Consider the following 17,141-nt stretch of genomic DNA (forward strand, 5'->3'; position numbering starts at 1 on the left):
CTTCAACTTTTATAATAATTTTAATAATCTACCTTTATGTCGGCGTTTAATAACCAAGTTGGCAACTTGCGAATTGTTAACCAAGCTGGCCACAACTTGCACCAGGCATCATCACCTTTGCCTTAATTAGCAAATTAGCACAAAAAAAAACAAATCTAATACTACAACAAAAGAAAGAAAGAAGTGGCCTTTCGCTATTGTCTCGATCCAGTTGAATTCTATAATTATAATTGTTTAATATCTCTACTACTAATATATAAAATGTCGCATCATAATGGATCACCCACATCAAATTTTATAATATATTTAAAAAAGTAAAATGATTATATGAGATATATACTTTATTCAAGTGGGACACTAGCCCCTGACTTGTATTGCAAAAGGCGACCCCGAATCTGAATGAAAACGGCACACACTTTTATATATCCATCTTCGTTAAAAAGTAAAAACACTTCCACTTCTGTTTTCGTCTTTTTGTATCTCTTCCTCCATTTTACAACAATGCCTTCATTTTACAACAATGTCTTCATTTTAAAAAGAGTTCATCTTCAAAATAAAGGTTTGAAGGTGACTTACTTCAATAGTACACCTTCAAATTTATTTCTAAAAAATTTTCTATTTACATTATAGTCTACAATCTTATCAATAATTTGTTATAATCACAATACTTTCATAGATTAATATAAAATACACAATAAAAAAATATATCAAACAATATTAATAAGATACAATACCTTCTATGATAAAACAACATATAATATATATATATAAAATATAAAATTAAATTACATGTAAAATATAAAGTTATTCAATATAATTATTTCCATAGATATATTCAAATAATAAAATTTATATAGATATATTTCAAATAATAGAATGTATATAGATATATTTCAAATAATAGAATGTATATAAATATAAATCAAACAATTGAATTTATATAGATAGATTTCAAACAATTAAACTTATTAGACCTATTTGTAAGATAGAAAAGTTATAAAAACTAAAATAAAATATACATAAAATTTTAAGGTGCTGAATAGTGCACCCTCAAATTTAAAAGTTCACTATTCAAACCCTTAAAAATTAAGGGTTTAAGAGTCTGTTGAAACTAAAAAACCTTCAAATTTTAAGGATTTAAGGGTCTGTTAGAGTTGCTTTTACTTATAATTTGTTTATCTTTTTTTATGCAACTCTTATTATAGAAAATTGTGTTCACTGTTCGTGTGTTACAAAACTTTGTTATATATGAAAATGGATTCACGAAAAGTTATTACAATTTCAGACGGATCACAGACTAAATCTACCATACTTAAAAAAAAACAACCAAGAAACAAAAAAAAACACGTGAAAAATCTTATACCAAAACTTTTTAATAAAAAGAAAAAAAAAAGTAACACATATCACGATAATTTATATATTTTTTCTCTAATTATTTTCTTAAAATCTAAAACATTATAATAAAATTTATTAGTTTTTCTATTTTTTGTTGTTTCATGAAATCTAGAAAGAACATTTTTGTTTTGAGGTAAAGGCTGTGTTTTTTTTAATGAGAGTTTTGTTGCATAGACGAAAATGTTGACTTCCTTAGAGAATATACCTAACCAAAATGGAAAGATTCATAGTTATCCATAAACCTTAAATCCCCAAAATAACCTTCTATGTAAGGACAATTATGTCATTCTCGTCATATGAAAACAGTAAATATCATACTGTCTATGAAAAAAAAAATTAAAAATATAAGAGAATCTTTTTATGAAGCAACATACATAACAACATTTTTTTTTTTTTTTAAAAGAAAAATAAATCATTTGTTTTTTTTGTGTGTGTTTTGAATCATCACGACGTCGTCACCTGAGAAGAAGCACTTGCGTCACCGGAGGAGTTGTTACTACTACGAGCCATAGCTTCAGTAACAGTGGCGAGTTTCTGAAGATTAAGCTTAACAACCGTATCAGCAAACATACGAGTATCGTCCTCCGTGTTCCCTTCCGGCATATCGACGACGTACGACTCCAACACCACCGTCCAGATCCGTTCCTCTCTCTCGAACCTATGCACCGTCGTGACTGACCTGTAGTTCGTAAGCCTGTGCTCTCCTCCGATGATGCTGAACCCCGTGACCTTCCTCTCGTCGTCGAGCACGTCGAGCCTCTCCGTCGACGTGTTCGCCGGCAAACCGCTGATGACGATGACGTCGCGCGTGCATCCGACGCGCATCTGGAAGCCAGGCTCGACGGAGCAGGATTTGATGAAGTGTTTGTAGGTCTGTGGTTTGTCGAATCTCCTGACGATTGACCAGACGAGGTCAGGCGGCGCGTGGATTCGCTGCGCGTGGAGTGAGCTGCAGCTTCCTGGTCCGAGTTTGTATGTGTGGAACTCCGCTATTGATTGTTTCAGCTCCGATCGTTCTTCTGCTGTTAACTCCGAAGGCATCGCTGTCGTTTTTTTTCTTTTTTTTTCTTTTTAATTTGATTTTTTTTTTTTTGTTTATCGAATTGGTTTGAGATTCACCATTGAAGACAACGACGAGCTTTAGAGATTATTAGACTCACTCTCTCTCTCTCTCTCTCTGTATTTATCGTTGAAAAAAAAAAACAGAGTGTGTGTGAGAGAGAAAGAGAGAGATTTGGGTTTTTGAGGGGAAGAGGAAGGACGAAGTTGAATAAATTAAAAATAGTAAGGGTAAATTAGGGAATAATATATGTGGGAATTGAAAGGGGTGCAATTGCAAAATAGCAAAAATGGAATCTATTAGGAAAAATATAATCAGTTGACGACTCTATTGTTTGTTACTTATTGGGGGTCGGGAAAATTTTGGGAAGCAAGACTTAAGTTCATAAGTTTCTTTTTATTTGATCTTTTTTGTTTTCTTTACATATTAGTAAATATTTTTCCATTAGTTTATATAAATTTTTATATTTGTATTGTTGTTATTATCAGTTGTTGATTAAAAAAATCAAATTTTATTAATTGTTTAATATATCATTTGGTGGGGTATTGTAATTAGTGACAAAATCAATGAATTTTTATACAAAGCTACAATTTATAAGATATACTATATATATATATATTTATTTTAAATATAAAACAAAATAAATGTCGGTGACAGAATTATATTAGATAAATATCCACAATATAAAACACGAAAAATGTTTCTTAAATTTAATAGTAACAAAATTAACTAATTAATTATTTCTATTTATGTAAACAATGATATTTATAACAACATTAAAAATAAGATAATATGTTGTTTTAGTTCTAAAATAAAAAAAAAAAATCAGAATTACATTTTTACCGATGTTTTTAAAACCGGATCGGTAATTGAACCGGAAAAGTTTCTAGGTCATGAGTTAATACGGTTCGATCGAGGTTAACCAGGTTCAATTAATTTTAATGATATTTTTATAAATAATAAGGAAAGATATGTTTTCTAATTTTTTTTCAATGATTACAACTATGATATAATTGGTTACACCACATAAAATACTTCAATAATCATAATTTTTTTGTAAATAATAAACTTAAAGTGTAACAAACTAACCATTACCAATAAAATATTTTAGTAATCATTCTCTTCTATTACGTACACTAGAGAAAAAAATGAACACCAAATTGATTACCAAAACATGCACTGATCAAACATTTTTTATTATAAAAATAATTGGTTTCAATAAAATTACCTTAATTTTGAAGATTTGTGGTGTGAATTGCAGAGAACTCAAACTAAAAGAAAAAAAACTAGTATGAAAAGTAAAAAGTTCAATTACGGAAATTTTTATTTTAAGAAACCCTACTACTGCTAAAAATAAAACTAGAAAGGTAATTAATTGCACTCGTTTTTACAAAAAAAAGTTAGAACCCGGTTTTATCCGGCTCGATAGTTCACCGGTTTTTGGGTTTTTGATGAGTTGATATGGTTTTTTTACCGGTTTAATTTTCTTTGGATTTTAATATTAATCCAATCCGGGTATGCTGCCGGTTCACGGGTTAACGTAGTTCAACCGCCGGTCCGATCCGGTTTTGAAAACATTGCTTTTTACTAAGAAAAATGTTGAAATAGTTTTAAAATAATGGCAAGGTCCTTCGATCAGAAATATGCCTTTACTTCTCTTTCAATTCTTCTTCATCTTTCTTTTCTAAATGCCTCTCCAACTGAAATTCCATGATTTTTGGGTCGCAAGATGAAATAGCAATGCCACCTATGCCTTTGTTTCAAAGAAGTAACTGTTGCTGGTTTTAAACCATGACAAAAATCAATGGAGAAGACGATCTTAAAAAATATTTTGTTACCTAAAAATTCTGAATTTTAATTGGGAATTTTCCAAAATTATAGTTATGCCCTTTAATATGTTAATAATTACAATATAATGTGTTAATAAAAGAGTTGCTGGTTTGAGTCGTGCGACAAAAAAAATAACAGAGCTGATGTGGTTGGTCTTAAATGTTACTCTGTTCAAAATATATGATATTTTAACTAAAAGCACGCATATTAAAATATATATATTTTTAAAAGGTTTAATTAATCATAAATAAAACTGCATAATATAAATATTTATAAAATATTAAACTAATTTAATAATTGTATAGAAATTTGAAAACATCCTATATTATGAAACAAAAAAAATCTTTAAAACATTCCATATTATGAAATAGAGAAAATATGATGTGTGGTTTCGTAAGTATGAAACTGGTAATGGAGAGACCCTTACCTTTGGAGGACTTGGTGGATAGTGTGATCTCTAATTTGTCATCTCTTACTATAAATTAACTTTTTTTTTTCTTTTTGTAACATCTTTGTTTTGACGCATTTAATATTTTTTCCGTCATAGCACAAACGCATATCTTATTATATAAATTTTGGTTTATATAATTTATTCATAAGTAAAATATATATTTCTAAAACATCAATTTATACAAATGAATTTTTTATCAGTCGATCAAATATTCATATAGTTTTTTTTTTTCAGCAAAAGAAATTTATTCAGAATAAAAATTTGTCAAAATACAGAGGTTCCATCAACCATGAGGGTGAATTCTTACCATCTGAATAGAAATCTGAATGAGCACAACCCCATTTTGCTAATAAATGAGCTACCTCATTGTTTGTTCGATAAACAAAGGAAAATTGCACCTTATTAAACTGTTTGGACCAAAACTTAATATCATGGATTAGACTATATATGGAGACATCTACTAGAGATCCATTTAGGCAATCTATTAAGGTTTTACAACCTCCTTCAAAACAAACATTTGTGTAGCCGTTGTTCAAGGTTTGTTGCATTGTGAACAATAACGCCTCTGCTTTCACCTTCCAAAGGAGTATTTGCAGCTCTTAGCAGACTTGATCCCCAGAAAAGTTCCTCTCTTAAGTAATTTCAAACCATCACTAGTCCTCAAAGTCTATCGTGATGGTAAGCTATATTTTTCCTTTTTGTCTATTGTAAAAACCTCAATCCTTTAAACTTTTGTGATATGATATCTCAATTTTTTTTGTAAAGGATTCAAATGATTCTTATGATCATAGATCAATAGACTTAGAGTCTTAAAGAGTAATTGATGCTGCAAACGCTGAAGAAGAACAGAAAATGTTTGATGGAGCAGAGCCATCTACAAAGTAAGAGAGCAGCGATTCATATTGATGTAGATGATGTTGAAAAGGGCAAAGGAAAGACAACATTATCAGAACCGAAGAAGAGAAAGCATAATAAGTTTGATGGAGAAAAATCTGGTAAAAGGGCTGCAATTGATATCGATGATGATGATGATGATCTACATGATAATGTCAAAGGAGATAAAGGAAAAGGGAAAGCAACATCAACAGAACCGACAAAGAGAAAGCAATATGCAGAATGTTGGGATCATTTTGCAGTGGTTAAGAAGACTATTAATGGAAAACTTCAAGACAGAGCCGAATGCAAGCACTGTAAGAGGGATTATGCCTACAATTCACACAAGAACAATACAAATTCTTACAATCGTCATATGGAAACTTGTAAGGTTCGGCTTAGTAATGCTAATATTAGTAAGGTGATGCTCAACTCTGAAGCAAGATTACAAGCTAGGAAGAGAGATCATATGGTTTTTCGCGAAATGGTAGCTAATTGTGTCATTCAGCATGATCTCCCATTTTCCTATGTTGAATATGAAAGAGTTAGATCAGTTTGGAAGTATTTGAATGCAGATGTGAATTTTATAAGCCGGAACATAGCTGCAGCAGATGTTTACAAGTTCTACGAGACAACGACAGAGAATTTAAAGAGAGAATTAGTTCACCTTCCAGGGAGGATTAGCTTCACTTCTGATTTGTGGAATGCAATCACTCATGAAGGCTACATGTGTCTAACAGCACATTATGTTGACAAGAACTAGAAATTAAACAGCAAGATAATTGTGTTCTATGCTTTTCCGCCTCCACATTCAGGTATGCACATAGCAATGGAGATTCTAGAGAAGTGGAAGAATTGGGGAATTGAGGAAAAGGTTATTTCCATCACTTTAGACAATGCTACTAACAATGACACAACACAAGATATTCTAAAATCAGCTTATGTTGCGGAATGATTTGTTGTGTGGAGACTATTTTCATGTGCGATGCGTAGCACATATTCTCAACATCATTGTTCAGATTGGTGTAAAGGATATAGATGATACAATGGAAAAGATCATAGAGAGTATCAAATATGTTCAAGCTTCTGAAAAACGTGAGATATTTTTTGGAAAATGTGTTGAAGTTGTTGGTCTACAGTTGAAAGCGGGCTTGATTATGGATGTGAAAACTAGATGAAACTAAACATAAAAGATGCTTGATAGGGCTCTCAAGTATCGAGCTGCCTTTGGTAATCCCAAAGTCATTGGTGGGATAAACTACAAGTTTCACCCTACAGAAGCTGAATGGCACCGATTGAAGCAGATTTGTGAGTTTTTGGAGCCTTTTGATGAAATCACTAATTTGATCTCAGGTTCAACATATCCAACTTCAAACTTGCATTTCATGGAAGTTTGGAAGATCAACAATTGGTTGATATCGAACACATAATCAAGATGAAGTCATCAGAAGTATGATTGTTCCAATGAGAGAAAGGTTTGATAAGTATTGGGAAGATCTTAGTGATGTCATTGCAATGAATACAGTGTTTGATCCAAGGTTGAAGCTAACACTGGTAAATTATTGTTTTGAAAAGAACGACAAGGGTTCTGCTCAAATGAAGATTAAACATTTGCGTGGTAAGCTTACTACTCTTTTTGAATCTTATGATAATAAGTCCATTTTCACATCATCTTCTACAGAGACGCGAAACTAATCAGCAAACTGATGAGAACGAAGGAAAAAAGGGAGTTTTGGCAACTATGATGTAAGTATTCAAATTCTTACTCTATTATGCTAATGGTTTAAAGTTTTGGTTTGAGAAATATGTATAGATGTCTAGACTTATGTGGAATTTGAAACTTTAGTTATGTTGGCTATAAAAAAAATTACAACAATTACGTAGACTTTTTTTGTGAATTATGTTTTTTACATGAACTTTAGTTACGTAGGCTATGAAAACAATTACAACAATTACGTAAGACTTTTTTTGTGGTTCATTTACAGTTTCTGTTTGTTTTAAATATGTCTTAAGCTGTTTGAGAAATGTGCAGATTTTTTTTAAAATGTTCATGTCTTGTTAATTTCTTTTGTTTGAATACTGAAATTAGTTTCATACATATGCAGGATTTTATTAACTTCCGCAAACAAACTGTTGTTACTAGTGGAAAGTCTTCTTTGAAAATGTATCTAGATGATCCGCCGATAGAAATGATAGAGTTTGAGAGTTTGGATATTTTAAAATATTGGAAAGATAATTCTCAAAGGTATGGAGAACTGGCTTCAATGGCTTGCGACCTCCTTAGTCTACCAATCATAACAGTAGCATCTGAATCTTCTTTTAGTATTGGAATTCGAGTTTTGAACAAGTACAGAAGCCGTATTCTCCCCAAAAATGTTCAAGCACTAATATGCTGCCGCAATTGGTTAAAAGGTTTTGAAGCATATGAAAATGATAAGCAAACAATTTTCACAATTTGGTATTGATTGTGTAACATTTAAGTGATATATATTTACCTTGACCTTCTTCTATTACTTTGCCATATGTAGAGGAGGATGAAGAATTTGATGAAGATGAGATATTACCTTCTTTCCAGTCAATTGTTGATGATGAAGCTTGATTTGGTTGAAGAGACATCTTGACCTTGAGATTTATGTTTTCAGCTTCCATTTCAGTTTAATACTTTGGTTTAATGTTTTAGTTTAATATTTTGGCTTAATGTTTCAGATTAATACTTTGGTTTAATGTTTCAGATTAATTCTTTGGTTTAATGTTTCAGACTTTCAGTTTACTATTTATTTGATTTAAATTTCGGTTTAAACATCTTCAGTTGTTGTTTATGGTTCCACTTGTTTTGCTATTTTGCTATGTTGATGTTAATCTGCAAAGAGAGTCTCAATGTTCTGGGACATCACATTATTCAGTTGCATAGTTGCATAGTTGTTGTTCACGGCTAGAAGTACGTACGGAGATTGGTGGAGGAGAGGAAGAAGATGCCCGCGGGCATGCCCATTAATCCGCAAAGCTAAGTGGAGCGGGCATGGGCACTAATACGCCGCTTACCACCTGCAGCGGATCACTAAAAAGACGGGACCATCACGGTCGGCCCGTTCGGCGTATGCATGCCCGTTTGACATGTCGACGTAACACTGGACAAACCACAAAGATTATGAAATTTACGTTTTTTTTTTTGCAAATTATTAAACCATCCTCATTAGTCATTTCTTAACGGGTGTCTCAACTATTAATTAATATTAAATTTGATATTAATGTAATCTAATAACTCCTATTAACTTTTAATTAAAAAAAATATTTTGTAACTGAAAAAAATAGAAAAATAAGGACCAATGCCATGGTGATATCTAAGGTGCTTAAAGGCTTGAGGCTACATAAGCTAACTATGAGCTATATATCATTGCATCACTCAAGCAAATGAGGAACAAAATTAACGGGATTTGACTTTCTGTTAGCAATGACGCTGACTCAAGACCAGAAGACTCTTACGAGTTTGAATTTATAGAACTTTGTTAAGGTTATATATATGATGTTGATATTACTTTCAGGATCAAAACAATAATCTATGGCTTTTTATTGGTTATTATGTTTTTTCATTTATTTATTTCTTATCATATTTCTCCAACAGTTCAGGTAGCCAAAAAAAAAAAAAGTTTATACTTCATTTTTACATTCTTTTTTTTTGTATATTGTTGACTCATGTATCTAATGTTTTATGGCAGGAACAAATTGAATATGAATGTGTTGATATCTACAAGCAACCTGAATTTCAACATCCATCGATGAAAGATCACCAAATCCAAGTATGGGGGTTCATGAACATTAGAAATTTGAATTTATCTTTACAACAATCTATGTTTTGTTCAACCATCAAAATATTTCATATTAAGATTTATTTCTCAATTGCTTGTTTGTCTCTATCTTAGATGAGACCAAGCGCCGAGTTTCAAGCTATGCTATCAATGGAGCCAGAAACATCAGATGTGGTCACTGGTAAATCTGAAGAGCGTTGTCCTAAAGGACAAGTACCAATTCACATACCGCAAAGTAACTACACTAATACCTTAATCCATCCGGAGAAAACAATTACAGCAGCTAATCTACATGTAAGTATTTTTAACCACGACATTAAACTACAATATTATTTTAACAATGGTTAAAAAGATATATTTTCGCAATTTTTATAAATAATTGAATGACATGATAAATTTATTTTTGATTAGTATGCAATTATCAAAACATTTGACAATTCCACAAAGAAGAGATACGGTGGAGCACAAGCGCTTTTCAATCTTTACAAACCAAAGGTATTGAAAAATCAGTTTAGCAAGGCTTGGATTTGGCTAAATCACAGAGAAAAAGATATGATAAGCAGCATCCAATTCGGTTGGGCTGTAAGTATACTACAAAATCTAGTTGTCCATAAAAATCATTATATGTCGAGTTATGAACTTATGGCACAATTTATCTTTCTTTTAGGTGCATACAGGATTGTACCTAGATGATCGTCCAAGGCTAACAACATTCTGGGTAGTAAGTAATATATACTTTATATTTCAATCCAATCCTCAAGCTTAATCACTTTATATCTTTGGTTTTGTTGTGTTCTTAATCAAATAAGTACACATTTAACAGTCAGATAGACACCAAAACGGATGCTACAACACGTTATGTCGAGGAGGATATGCCAAGTCCATAAAGCAATCTACCCCGGTATGGTTTACGATAAAGTTAGTGTTTTAGGCAAAAAATTATACGATGCGCATCTTCTCGTCGGTCAGGTAAAACAAAAATGAAGTAATTGAATTAAATTTAAATATTTAGCAAGTTATATATAATTTTAGCAAGTTTCATATAAAAACTATGTATCGATCATACAGGATTCCAGAACAAAGAGCTGGTTATTGATGACCGGGAAGACCTTGATAGGCTACTGGCCCTCTCAAATTTATTCGATGGAAGGAGCATTACAAGTTTACTTCGGCGGGTATGCAGGCGGGCCAACTGGAGCTATCAGCCCTCAGATGGGGGCAGGGACTTTTCCGAGACAAGCAGGATTTCAAAACAAGCTAGCATGTTTCATGAAACAACTTAAAACTTTCGAAGACAACGGACTGAGCGATATTAATTGCCATGAGTATGAGGAATATGTGAAGTCCAAATTGTTATGATGTATGGTATCGTCAGTTTGAACTAGGCAGAGGAGAGACGCTCACATTCGGTGGACCTGGTGGGGAGTGTGGTATGATCTAATCAATGGTTTCAAACTTTCATTGTTGTTGTTCTTGTTGTTGTTATTTTCATAACAATTCGTACTAATTAATAAATTTGATATAGTAAAAAAAATTATATATTTATATATTTGAGAAACTTTATAAATGTGAGCAAAAATTATCTCTTAAATACAAATTTAATCCATTTCTTCTAAAATTTCAACTAGTTTTTATTGTATAGTTTAACAAAATCCAACTAATAAACAACGATGAGAAACAAAGATAAAGTAATTATTCCGATATCTAGATTTCAATTCTCGAAAGACCCTCACTTTCAGTAAATAGATTTAACAATTTTGTAGTTATGATGGTGCATAAGATTTCCAATAAAAAAATCTCGTTACCTTTTATTCGTTTTGTTAGAAAATATATACTAAACCATACAAAATAAACTATAGTGACTGTCAAAAGAAAAAAAAAACTATAGAATATCATAATATAACTAACGGTCAATATTTCTACATTAATTTTTTAAAGAATTTTAGTCTTCAGTGAATGAGAAAATACTTATTAGAAGATAAAATGCATTCTTTTATGACAAGACAAAAACACATTCTTTATCTATTTTTGTTATTAATTTTCTTTGATTATACATTACGAAATATTTTCTTTTGATTCATTTAAAGTAGAGAGTTTTGTATCCACGTGAAGTCTCTTTACACACTGAGGTTGGAAGTTACTTGAAGATCCTGTCTCAAAAGATGAAGCATTTCACCTAGTTCTATGTTAAGATCCACATTCAAGTCAAAATCTGCGATTTCATTATTCAAGAAATTAGATCGTCTTTGAGGTGATCTTTTTTCTGTAAGCTGCAAAAGAAAAACAAAATAAGAGTGGTTTTTGTTTTTAGTTTCCAATAAATTTTGGATTTTTGTCTTATAAAAGATGAGTGAACGTTTTTTTATACCGATTTTTTTTGGGTTTGAATGATATAATTCAGAGAAACAAATTCTGTGTTATTTTTCATAGATTACCTTGAAAACATTGGTAACAGATTCTGCTTTCCTTTTTCTAGATATTGTTTCTTCAGTTTTTTGTTCTTTTTGGATTCCATCTACTTCGTCAGTGCAGTCATAGCAAGACCAATTATTAGGAATCTTATCTACCTTTTCCATCATGCAATAACTACAATAACCAAAAAAATGATAAAAGATACTCAAAAAATATATTTAATATGTAATTTGCATGGTTAAAAAATATGTATATAGTTTGGAAAAATATTACGTATGTTCCGCACCAACTTTGCAGTTGCAACAAGTAACAAGTGAATCTTCATATCCTATATTACCACATGTATCACAAATAGTTACCTGAAAATATCATTTGATATCATCATGTTAATAACATGCATAAGCTAAGATTTAACAAAATAACTAAAGAGAAAATCATTACGTACTTCTCCTTCAGAATGAGACGACTCATTGTTATCATCGAGGATTATAGTTTCTACGACTCTTTTATTTTCAACATTATCGCCATCAAGCCGCACAAACGATTTTATTTGGTCCTCATTCTAAAAACATAAACCCTTTATCAGTTTTATTTCTCTATAAAAAAAAAGATATATTCTTCCACATCTATGATAACATATACAAATAGATAATATATATATGAAACTTTCGATAATTAAAGCATTTACTTATGAGGAAGATATTTCTGTAAAATCATATATTTTTTAAGTCATATGTGTTTTTGGAGGAATATACCAGTGTAATGTCTTTAGATACCATAATCTGAGCATATTCATTAGTGTTTGAAACCATAGTTGATGGTATATGTTACTTTTCTCAACAAATCTATTGGAGTCCAAATCCCTGAATCTTATTTTTAAAAACAAAAAAAAAACATTTCATTAATGAAACTCAAACTCAAGTATTCAACACAATTAAAGGAGAAAAAAGAATAAATCTCTAGTGAACAAAACTCAGTGATCAATCTTTCAAATTACTAGAAATTATTGAACAACACAATATCCTAATTTTCCAATATACAAAATATTTTAGTAAAAATAAGACAAAAACTATAATTTCTAGAAATTTGACATACTTTTCACTTGATGCAAAGAGAAATCCAAATCAAAGTGAAGACAAATTGATGAATTTGGAAGAATACTTACAGATAATACAAAACACAATCAAAAGTGATGAGGAAAGAGGAAGAAGAAAAACCATATTTAAAGACCAAAGTTAGAGTCAATCTATGAATTATTTTCTTTGTTATGCAAGCAAAGCAATTTGATGATTGTCTATATTTTGATTCTCTGTTTTAGGCAATATATTTAGATGTATTTACTTGTTTTTCCCTTGATTTTCATTTCTAATTTTCTTTAATAAAATTTACCTCAAATATACTTGGTTATCTTTTACTTTTATGTGTTTTGAATTATCTAAATAAGAGGACGTAAATTTTTGATGAATTTTGTATCTACATGTGTAACCTCACTTTTTTTTTTTTTTGGTCAAACATGTGTAACCTCACTTATGTAAATCTTTTAACAATATAATAGACACATATCTTGTAACGCCACAAGTATATTCATAATTATTGTTTAGCTCTACAAAAGCATTCCTTATTGACTCGTGAAAGACTATTATTTCTCGAAAGGTGTCGAGATCATGTTTTCTGATTGGTTTACAATTGTCATTATATGAATAAATGCATATTGTATAAGTAAAATAAAACATTATTGTTATAATAGTTGAAACATGTGTTTCAAACTGTGATAATGGTTTATGTTCTGTTTTTACAATGGAGGTTTACGAGAATCATTAAAAATTTAAAATGAATGATTTCATCTATTAAGACATGTCTAATCACTTAGTATGAAATTATTTTTATCACGTTGATATCATTGTCATGAGTTAAACAAGTTAACTCGTGAATATATACCAGAACTGCAAATCTTTTAGATTCATTTCACATATATTGCCAGAACTGCAAATCTTTTAGCAGATGCTCTATCCGAAAATGCTCGACTAAGAGAATCCTCCTATGTTGTCTCTTGAATTCCTTAATGTATGCCATGTAAACTTTGTCCTCTGTTCCTTTACGTAATGGAAAATTTGGCCGAGAAAAAAATATATAGTTATCCAAAATTGAATTAAGTTGGGTGATATCACAATATATAATGATGGCGCTTAGTGGGACAAATATGAATCATACGTAGTTGTTGCACATTTTGACACACTCAAAACACCCAAAATCTCATATTTGATAGCTACTAACTTATAAGCCCAAAACACCCAATTGTATTATTTATTGTATTTCTTCTTGAAAACTAGTGTGAATCTTTATAGACACTATGTTTTCTTTAATAAAATTCTTTATAACTTGTGTCACATACGAAACACAAATTTATTTTCATGAAACCATATAAATCACCCACATTCGAAAACATATATACGTGCATCCAGGCCCGGCGATGGCTTGACCCGACCCTGCGTGCATCTCCATCAATAACTTTTTTTTTTTGGTCAAGGCATCTCCATCAATAACTTTTTGGTGAATTATCTACAATAATAAAAAGAAAAAAAATAATAGTAAAGTTTTGAGATGAGTAACTTTTCTAAATACCCACTCAATATTATACTATTATCTTTTATTTTTGCTATTACAAAAAACTAGGGCAAAAACTATATATATACCATACCCTCTCTTTGTTAATCTCACCGAGTTACAGAACATTCACTGCTGATGCTATGAACCTCCAACTAGAACAACAAGTGAAAATAATGTTTGTCTGAAGTCTGAACATGCACCTTCTTTGGATCATGTCGAACAACCGGAGAAGAGGAAGAGTAAAAGTAAGAGTAAGAAGAAGACTCCTTCTTCTTCTTCACCACCATCGTCGTCGTCATCTCCGTCTTTATTTTCACTCCCAGATGAAATCGTTGTGAATTGCTTAGCAATGATCTCGAGGTCGTACTACCCGACACTCTCGCTAGTATCCAAAAGCTTCCGTTCAATTCTCTCTTCGACCGAGCTCTACGCAGCTCGATCTCAAATCGGAAGCACCGAGAAGTGTCTCTATGTCTGTGTATTAGATCATCATGGTTTTCGCTCTACCGAATGGTTTAGACTTTGGATTAACCCTAATCGAACCCTACCAGACGCTATGACTGAGAAGAGGATGCAGAAGAAGAAGACAGTCGGACACTTTTTTGTCTCGATTCCGTCTCCATATATTCATTCGCTAGCACCCTCGATAGTTGTTGGTTCAGAGATTTATGTAGTCGGAGGACAATGGTCACCGTCCTTAGCTGTGCGGGTCCTCGATTGTCGCAATAACACTTGGCGTGATGCCCCTAGCATGATCGTACCCCGGATGTTCGCGAGGACATGTGTCTACGATGGAAAAATCTATGTAATGGGAGGTGGCCAAGGGTTAGAGAATGAATCATGGGCGGAAGTATTGGATACAAAGACGCAAACTTGGGCATGCCTCCCCGATCCGGGTACTGAGGTACAAGAGTTACATTTATAGAATCAAAAAGATCGACGGAAAGATTTACTTTGGTAGTAGAGAAAATACGATGTATGCTTATGACACAAAGCAAGGTAAATGGAAATGTGATAAAGGCGTGATTGCAACGTTTCCGATGTCAAAATTTGTGATAGAGAATGTTGTAGATGCAGTTGGGACAGCAGAGTGTTGTTTCGAACGAGGATCTGCTGGGTCACAGGACTATGTATCTGAGAACAGACAAGTGGAGATTGGCAAGGAAGCCCAGCTGACGTGGCAAGTCCGGTTTGGATGGAATAAGAAGATAAAGCAGAATCGGGAGAGAAGATATCTGGAGAATATCGTTCGCGATGGTTAACGAAAGTGAGATTATGGCAAACAAGAAATTGCCTTACTTGAAGATTTGAAGATCTTTTTAGGGTTTTAGGGTGATCGAATATACTTGTCTAGGGTAATGTGTGGTAGGTTTTTTCTTGAATACTTGAAAAAACCTTTTGCGTGAGATTGTTATTTCAATGCTGATCAAAGAAAGCTAAGAAGGTGAGTGTTGGATAATTCTCTTAGATCTATACTTGTGAGAGTTTAGATAGAGAAGAGAAGTGTGCTTAGATTTATTCTTGTAACCGGTTAAGAGTTTAATAAGAATAAATAGAAAAAGCGTTCGCTTGACATTTTCCAAGCAGAAGATTGTGGTGTTATTCCCCTATACCTTTACAAATGTATCCTACTCCTTTGGTCTACAAGGTCACGGGTGCTGCTGGTATGACATTAAGTCTGGTGTATGGAAAGAAGTGAAAGGGTTAGAATTACTAAAATACAAGTACAAGAGGAGTGGTGGCAAAAGTCTTGGTAAAGCTAAAGTAGTTAGCTTTGGTGGGAAATTAACTCTTGCTTCTTTGGGAAGGATGTAGGAACTTCAACCCCAATTATAGGAAGAAGATTTGGTGTGCGGAAATTGGGTTGGAAAAGCGTCAAGGAAGTGAGGTTTAGGGAAATGTTGAGTGGGTTGACGTTGTGCATAGTGTCCCCACACATCATGTCAGCTCTTGCGTTTTCGTGTTGTCTCGGTTTGATTGACTTTGTATCCAAGGTATGTTCCAGTCCTTTTGATTTTTTTTTTTTTTGTTTTTTTTAATCCTTAACATTGCCAAATTGGATCCACAGTTTGGTCTTCATCATTTTCCATGAATGTATGACTGCCGCGCGAGTTCTATGTTTTGAGGAAAAAAAAAGCTATTTGTCAAAATTGAAATGTCTTGTTGTCTTTATTGCAGTGACATTGAAACTTGGAAGCTCATGTGAGAAATTAGCAACTTTTTTCTATTATTTGAGTTTAACTCTGCGGAGTTGAGCGTCCATTGATAGAGAACAAAATGGTAAAAAGCAAAATTGGATTGTATAGCCATCTTGGAACTCTCCTTAATTAATACATCAGGGTATTTAAAAAAAACCATTTATTTTGCTATTCAATAAACCAAAACCTATATATAGTTTCTTTAATCTGATACAGTTCCACAAAATCACCCGTGTGTCTATGAACATCCAAGTAGAACTACCAGAGGAGAAGAGGAAGAGGACGAAGACGAATAAGCAGAACTCGTCTCCTTCTTCTTCACCATCTCCGACTTTTTCTTTACTCCCTTGTGAATTGCTTAGCCAGGATCTCGTGTTTTTATTACCCAACGCTCTCAACTGTTTCCAAAAGCTTCCGTTCAGTTCTCTCTTCCGCCGAGCTCAAAGCTCGATCCCACTTCGGAAACACCGAACAGTGGCTCTATGTCTGTCTATACGATAGCACTTTTC

General features: G+C 32.3%; 3 protein-coding genes and 2 pseudogenes across 3 annotated transcripts; 3 read left to right on the forward strand and 2 right to left on the reverse strand.

Annotated features, from left to right (window-relative positions):
- On the reverse strand, positions 1,602-2,773 carry LOC104723296 (abscisic acid receptor PYR1-like). The gene has a single exon (XM_010441631.2). The coding sequence runs from the start codon at positions 2,434-2,436 to the stop codon at positions 1,840-1,842; it is 597 nt and encodes a 198-aa protein (XP_010439933.1). The 5' UTR covers positions 2,437-2,773; the 3' UTR covers positions 1,602-1,839.
- Positions 6,803-8,208, forward strand: LOC109127275 (zinc finger BED domain-containing protein DAYSLEEPER-like). Its single transcript, XM_019231855.1, has 6 exons — positions 6,803-6,962; positions 7,045-7,163; positions 7,291-7,355; positions 7,532-7,565; positions 7,715-8,021; positions 8,138-8,208. Exons 1-6 carry the CDS (start codon positions 6,803-6,805, stop codon positions 8,206-8,208), a joined length of 756 nt encoding a protein of 251 aa, XP_019087400.1.
- LOC104727946 lies at positions 9,169-10,856 on the forward strand (annotated as a pseudogene).
- Positions 11,533-12,639, reverse strand: LOC104727947. Its single transcript, XM_010446998.1, has 5 exons — positions 12,583-12,639; positions 12,273-12,389; positions 12,101-12,186; positions 11,851-12,001; positions 11,533-11,685 (listed from the first exon to the last, which is right to left on the reverse strand). Exons 1-5 carry the CDS (start codon positions 12,637-12,639, stop codon positions 11,533-11,535), a joined length of 564 nt encoding a protein of 187 aa, XP_010445300.1.
- On the forward strand, positions 13,625-15,696 carry LOC104727948 (annotated as a pseudogene).

This window comes from Camelina sativa, chromosome 11 (assembly GCF_000633955.1).
Source record: "Camelina sativa cultivar DH55 chromosome 11, Cs, whole genome shotgun sequence".
NCBI lineage: Eukaryota > Viridiplantae > Streptophyta > Magnoliopsida > Brassicales > Brassicaceae > Camelina > Camelina sativa.